The sequence below is a fragment of the Pteropus vampyrus genome, unplaced genomic scaffold (genome assembly GCF_000151845.1).
Source record: "Pteropus vampyrus isolate Shadow unplaced genomic scaffold, Pvam_2.0 Scaffold102, whole genome shotgun sequence".
Lineage (NCBI taxonomy): Eukaryota > Metazoa > Chordata > Mammalia > Chiroptera > Pteropodidae > Pteropus > Pteropus vampyrus.
In genome coordinates this window covers 6,258,838-6,265,537 of record NW_011888883.1, presented here as the reverse complement: position 1 = coordinate 6,265,537, position 6,700 = coordinate 6,258,838, and the positions used below count along the sequence as shown (strand labels likewise).

Below are 6,700 nucleotides of genomic sequence, written 5' to 3'. Positions count from 1 at the left end.
AAAGGAGGCAAGTGACATTTCCTAGTTTTATATGGCATCATTTATTTAGCATTGTCATTTAAATATTTTATAAATAAAAGTATCTCCTTAATATGACTTTAAGCTTATATAGCATAATTACAAGGTAGTCGTTTCTGTCTTTTGAGATACTCCTTAAAGCCTCCATTCTCTCAAATACATTAATGGATACATTTAATGAAATTCCAGCCATTAGTTATATACCCCTTAATGTGATTAATAGTAAAAAGGCTTTTCTTCTAATAACTATATGTGAGATAGCTTGTCTCCCACTGTCCTTTTAAATGTATTTAATGGGGAATACTTTTGCTGCCTGTAGACAAAAATTCAGAGCCCCGCATTTTTTCTCCTTACTCTAAAATGGCTCACTTTTGACTTGTAGAGAATAGAGAATCCCCTCCCAACTGTCCCTCTCTGGTGTGAAGGTGGGACTCATAGTGCAACAATAGCTCTCTCCAAGGTCATCTTCAAACTCCTCTCTCTCACCCTTTTTCTATATCCATCTATTTATCTCTATATTTTGTGAGTAAAATCTTGAATTGTTTTACCATCTCTTTTATTCATTCTGTATATAGTCTGTCATTTAAAGGATTATATTCTTTTTATACTTCAGCTAAAACTTCCATTTTAGCACCTTGCTGTATAATTTAAAATAGGAGCTGCTATATAAAATATTATTACTTATATCACTATCATTTGTCTGTTTCACAGTTTTGCTTGAGGCTGACCCAGAATTATGTTGACACTTTTTGTATTCCCCCACAGCATGGAGCTTAGTAGTAAAGTCTTAGAAAATGCCCATTGAATATATTTTGAACTGACTTGATAGAAAGTGGAAATCTACTCGTTTTTATCTTTAGTTTCAGGTGCAGCATTATGTCTCTCAGAGTCTGGTCACCCTGGGAAGTTGCAGCTTATTGAGAAAATCTATAATATCTCTGCTCCTGTCAGAAGTGAATCGCTTCACCGATGACCTGCGTGCCATCAATCAGGTACTTAGAACTTGATACTGTAACTCTCATTTATAGTTAATATAGCTATATAGGCTTTTCCTCCCCTGTCTCTTCACTTCTTGCCAGACTTATATTTTAGTTATTACCTTATTTCTAATGTATGTGGATGCTGTTACTGTCTACTGAAATTGTAGAAAGATATTTTCTGAAAATAGTTTTCAAAATAATACCATCTTATCATCCTTACTTGTACACATGTGCCACCGGTGACAGCAAAGGAATGCTTAGATTAATGGCCTTAAATCTCCAAGCAGGCAGCATATTCCTAAAATCAAGGAATGAGAGAAAAGTGAACAGGAGAGGATGTTAAATGGAGAACAGCTTCTAACCAGTGGCTCTTTTTCCTAAGTTCTCCTGAGAATTATCTGGCTAACTTTTAAATACCTTGTTGCCAAGCCATATGCCGTTGATATTAAAATGGAGGTCACTGTAGTTAAAGTTTTCCAGGTGTTTCCAGAGTGCTGCCAAGGTTGAAAGCCAGTGCTCTAAGCCCCTTCTTTGCCTGTGCAAAGTTTTCTATCACTGCTGACAAACATGTCTGTTTTAATGTTGGCACTGGTATATTATGTGTTCACTTTGTTAACTCATTTAATATTATTGCTGTTTCTATGGTAGAGTTAAGCACAATTAAAGGAAATCACAGGTAGGTACAAATGTTTTGGTGAAGAGAAAAAATATATATGTGTGTATATAATATCAAGTAGCTTTTAACCAAGTACTTACATCTAAGTTCTCTACATTCAATGACATGGTAAATCATCTAGTCAGCAACTTTTCAAGTGACTACTAAATGGTAAGCTCTTACAAACTGTTAGATATATTTTTTAAAAGTAATTTTTATTGATCTCAAGGAGCCAAAAGGTGATTTGAGAATCAAATAAGGTGCATTTACTTACTGAAAAAAAATGAAGTGTTAAAATGCATGGTACTGTTTGTAAGAGTTCTAAAATCAAAGAAGTGATCAAGGTAGGTTGGAAGTCCCTGAAAAGACTTAAAAGACTTCATGGAAAAGGAACAACTTGAAAAACAGCTCTGAGTTGAAAAAAAGAGGATAACAGAATAGGGAGGCACTGAGGGTTTTTTAAAAAATATGTGCCCAGGATTCTGAGGAAATAAGGTGAGGTCACATGACATTTAAAAACAGGAAGCAATGTGGAAAATTAGTTTGATTGAGATTTTTTATGTGGAGAATAAAGTACAGAAAAGAAAATTTAATTTTTCAAAACTCCATGAAATAGTTTTAAGAAGTCAAACCTTAGAACAGTTAAGCAACTTGATCAAGATTGCAGAAAGGATGTATGCTAACACCATAATTCAAACCCTGGCATTCTGGTTGTGATGCCACTAAGGATAACAGTAACACAGGAACAATAACTAGTTTTTGGCTGGCGATATGTGTTAATATGCTTTACATGAATTGCCTCAATCTTTTTAATATCCCTTCAAAAATAATAACCTTCAAGATGTTAGTATTGTTTAAAGATAAGGGAGCTATTAGTCGACATCTTAATAGTAGACAATAGAAACCAATTTAAACAGAAAAGGTTGTATGAATAACTATAGAATTGTTGAGAGGGCTGAAGAAACTCTAGACTTTACTTTCATGAATGACTCCCCTAACCACGGATAATTTAGCTACCAGAAGAATTGCTGCTTTTGCCATCATGACCAAGAAGCTTCCTGCTGACTCAGGGAGCTGCTGCTATAGTCAGAGGGTTCAGAAAACAGTTCTGCCACAATGTACAACAGCCACATGTATGCCCTCACTCTGTGATTCAGTTTCAACTACAAAGTTTTTGTGATTGCATCTGTTTCTGAACCAACATATTCAGCACCCTAGCAGCAAGGAAGTATAGAAAATGTAGTTTTATGGTTTTTCAGCTTTTTCCACTCTAAAAGGGTGACAGAATGACTATTGATGTAGTAGGTCCAAGGAGTACATCATGTATAAGGCTCAGAGATTCTGTAACATGCTGGAAAGAGATGGAGTCAGGTTGTGGCAAAAGGCGTGAACACAGGGAGGCCATTTATTTGGGACTCTCGATGCAATAAATCCACAAGTAGCAATAGAGATAACCACCAGATTTAGGAGGTGTTATCCCCAGGATTCAAGGAAAGATTTAATGTGAAGGAAAGAGGAGAATCAGTAGAAACATTAATATTCTAAGACTAGGAGACAGGGAAAATGTTATCTCTGGGAAGGAATGCTTGTTTGCGAACAGAGTTGAGTTTGGATATATTGAAGTAATTAAATGTAGGCAGATGGAAATATGAAATTAAAACTTGAGAGAAAGAAGAAGGGCATACACTGAAATTTGGGAAATATCACTATCTGGCAATCATAAAATCATAGAGAACAGGGACTCAGAAAAGTAAGGTGAAGTAGGAAAGGCACATGTACAAATAAGGAAAGAAGACAAGCTTTAATATGTATGTTAGATAGCTATAATAAATGTCAGGCTTAAAATTATTTTTGTCAGATTTAAACAGTAATATATATTTATTATAGATAATATGTATTCTGCATAAAATCTATAAATATTAAAATCATAAATTTTGTCTTTCCAATTTTCATTTTATCTCTTGGACAGAGTTTTTGCTGCCAAAAATATTTGAATTATACATATATAGTTTGTACCGGTTTCTCATGTAATAGTATATAATGACCACTTTTCACATGATTTTAATTTTCTAAGAAATTGTGATTTTTTTTTAGTGATGAGTAGTATGATATTCGCATTCTTTGATTCAGTCTATTGTAGGACATTCAGGTTATTTATTGCTGTATGCATTTTTGACCTCTGATGTAAAACTAACAGTTTTCTGAAACTGATTCATGGAGATACACATTTCAGAAGCTGACTTTAATGCATTAACTGCATTCAACTTTTATTGGTGATCTGTATCTCAAATTTGCATATTTTTTTTTGAAAAAGCATAACAAAATATCTAATTGCTGTTTAAAAATAAAATTTCTCAGAACTTCTGAAAAAGAATTTTAAAAGTCATGAAAGTTTACTGTTAACTGAACATCATTCTCAAAGTAAACAGCTAAAAATCTGGACAAATATATGAATTAATGATCTTAAGACAATAGGCACTATAGAGTTGTGATTCCTGCGGTAAAGGAAACAAATCTATGTGAGTACTATGATTGCCTTGACTTTTGGCCTGGAGGCCTCTTCTGGAGTGTCACTGGTGGAGCCCAGTGAAATCAAAGCAATCCCATTGAACTGAAAGGGCTGAACTAGAATTTCTGGATTAGGGTGATGTAGAGGAGAAATCTGTGAAGAGGAAGAGCTCAGGAAATTTATAGAAAGGTTTTCTTGATTATTTGTTGACTGCTAAGCTGCACATGGGCAAGAGGACAAGTCACAAGGCCAAGTGAAGAAAAACTACTCAGGAAGGAACTACTACAAAGAAGCTGTGAGCTGAACATTTGAATGGGCAGAAGTCACACAGTACTTTAAGCAATCCAAATTCTATCCAGCCATCAGGCTGGACCTTGTTTAATACTCTGGGCATTCGGTAGAGACCCTAAAAAGTTACACTTTAGTAGTACAGTAATATACAGTTCTAGAATCAAAGCTGTGCTAGACCAATTCTAACAAAGTTTAGAAACAAGCCTTGAGAGTATCTTGCTGATTCACACACGGCTAGATTAACCACCTACTGGAACAAAATAATACAGGAACTCAACAACATGGAATTAATGTCTAGCATCCATTCAGAAATTATAACATGTAAAGAAGAATGTATAACCCATAATCATGAGAAAAAATCAATTATTGAAAATAGAACCAGAAACGACAGAAATAATGGAATTAGCATTCAAACACTAAGCTATTATAACTATGAGAAAAGAAAACGTAAGGGGAAAATAGGAAATTTCAACATAAAAATAATAGCAATATACCTATTAGTAAAGCTGTTAAACACCATTCTAAACATTTCATGCTCTTCCAAGGCTTTTATATATTTTCCATTTAAAATAGCTATTTTTATTTTAATGTTATATCATTTAATTTTCCCATCTAGACTATGAAGTAGTATTACTCCCATTTTTCAAAAGAAGACAATTAGGATTACAGTTTAAGTAGCCAGCTCACAGACATAGTAAGCATAGCACCAGGTTATTGAACCCAAGTCTGACTTCCAAGTTTGGAAGATAAACTATGCAATATGTTGTTACATACTGACTGCTTCAGTTATTTGTATTTTACTGCCACTGTTCTATATTTTAATTTGTCTTCTGCAACTGATATATATATTGTCGCACTTATTAAAGAAGTACAATTATTGTAGATAATCTATTTGTGTCAATTTTAATATATCCTTCATGTATAATCTACTGTGAACCAGATTTTTGAGAAAGTGGGTTTGTATCCTCTTATCTTGTCATCATTTTCTATAGCTGTGTTTATCTGAATGTAGTTTTCTTGGATCTTGAAAAAATTATCTATGTGACACTGAGGATAAAACTTTCCGAAAATCTTGACAAATATGTATTTTGTATTCCCCTGCTTGGAGTCTTTATCAATTGATTAAGAGTTTGTATCTATTGTTTTTGGAGTGACAGAATTTTCTCATCATGATTGTTGCATATTTACCAACTTGTGACATAATCACCTTGGTTTTCTATTTATTTTGAAAATAACTTTGAATTCCATGGAGAAGCTTTCTTCCTCTTTTTAGATAGAATTCAAGCTAGGAAAAGCCAATCAGTAAACAAATAGTTACAGAGCATCCAAAGGGTGACTGTCTCTATAAAAAGCAATGGACTTGTTTTTAATAAGTTCTGTTTTATCTATAAAATTTTATTAAGTTTACAGGTTTCTCTAGATATCTCGATGGTATATGATTTTCACAGAATTAGCCTTATGATCCAGCATTGCTAAAATTTCTTAAGTGTATTTCAGTTTCTGATATGGTAAGTAGTTTATGGTATTTCCCTCAAAAAAACCTGTATAGTGTATAACAAACAAAAGCTTAATACTATGATTATATAATGAACTACACACCAGTAAGAAAAAGAGATAAACGATCCAATAGAAAAATAGCTAATGATGTGAAAAGAGTTTAATAGAAGAGGAATAGGAAGATTAACAAGAGGGTCTCTCAACCTCAGCAGTACTAGGGAAATGCAAAATTACAAAACAATCTAAGATGTTTCATACTGATTTACTGATTATATTGACATACTTTTCTTAAAATTAACTTGACTACAATATCAGGTGTTAGTGATTTTGTGGGGAAATGGAGTACATCACTGTGTAAAGTTAAAGATATATATCCTCTAAGATATATATATAGCAAGTCCACTGTACAAAGGGGACCTGTACAGGGTTGTGGATTTTAACTTTTTTGTAATTGGTAAAAAATTGGAAATAAGTGTCTATTTTTAAAAGATGGCTGGATGTCATATATAAAAAAATGAATATTCTGTAGCGGTTAAAATGAAGAAATTAGGTCATCTTGTAATAACAGTGATAAATTTTGAAAGCATAATGTTGAGTTATAAGAAAGAATGAAGTATCCAAGGAGGAGAGATAATCAAATATACCGGTTTTGAAAATTACATATATAAACTGCTTACACACATACACATACACACACACACACACGAGACACTTTTCCAGTTTATTCATACTTTTTAAATTTAAAAATAT

General features: G+C 33.2%; 1 protein-coding gene across 1 annotated transcript in view; it reads left to right on the top strand.

Moving 5' to 3' along the window:
* MEI4 (meiotic double-stranded break formation protein 4) overlaps nt 1-6,700 on the top strand; it is a 152,360-nt gene that overhangs the window by 87,581 nt on the left and 58,079 nt on the right. The window contains exon 3 of the mRNA XM_011364921.2: nt 879-1,010. Coding sequence (XP_011363223.1) covers nt 879-1,010 — 132 coding nt within the window. The remainder of the gene's footprint in view (nt 1-878; nt 1,011-6,700) is intronic.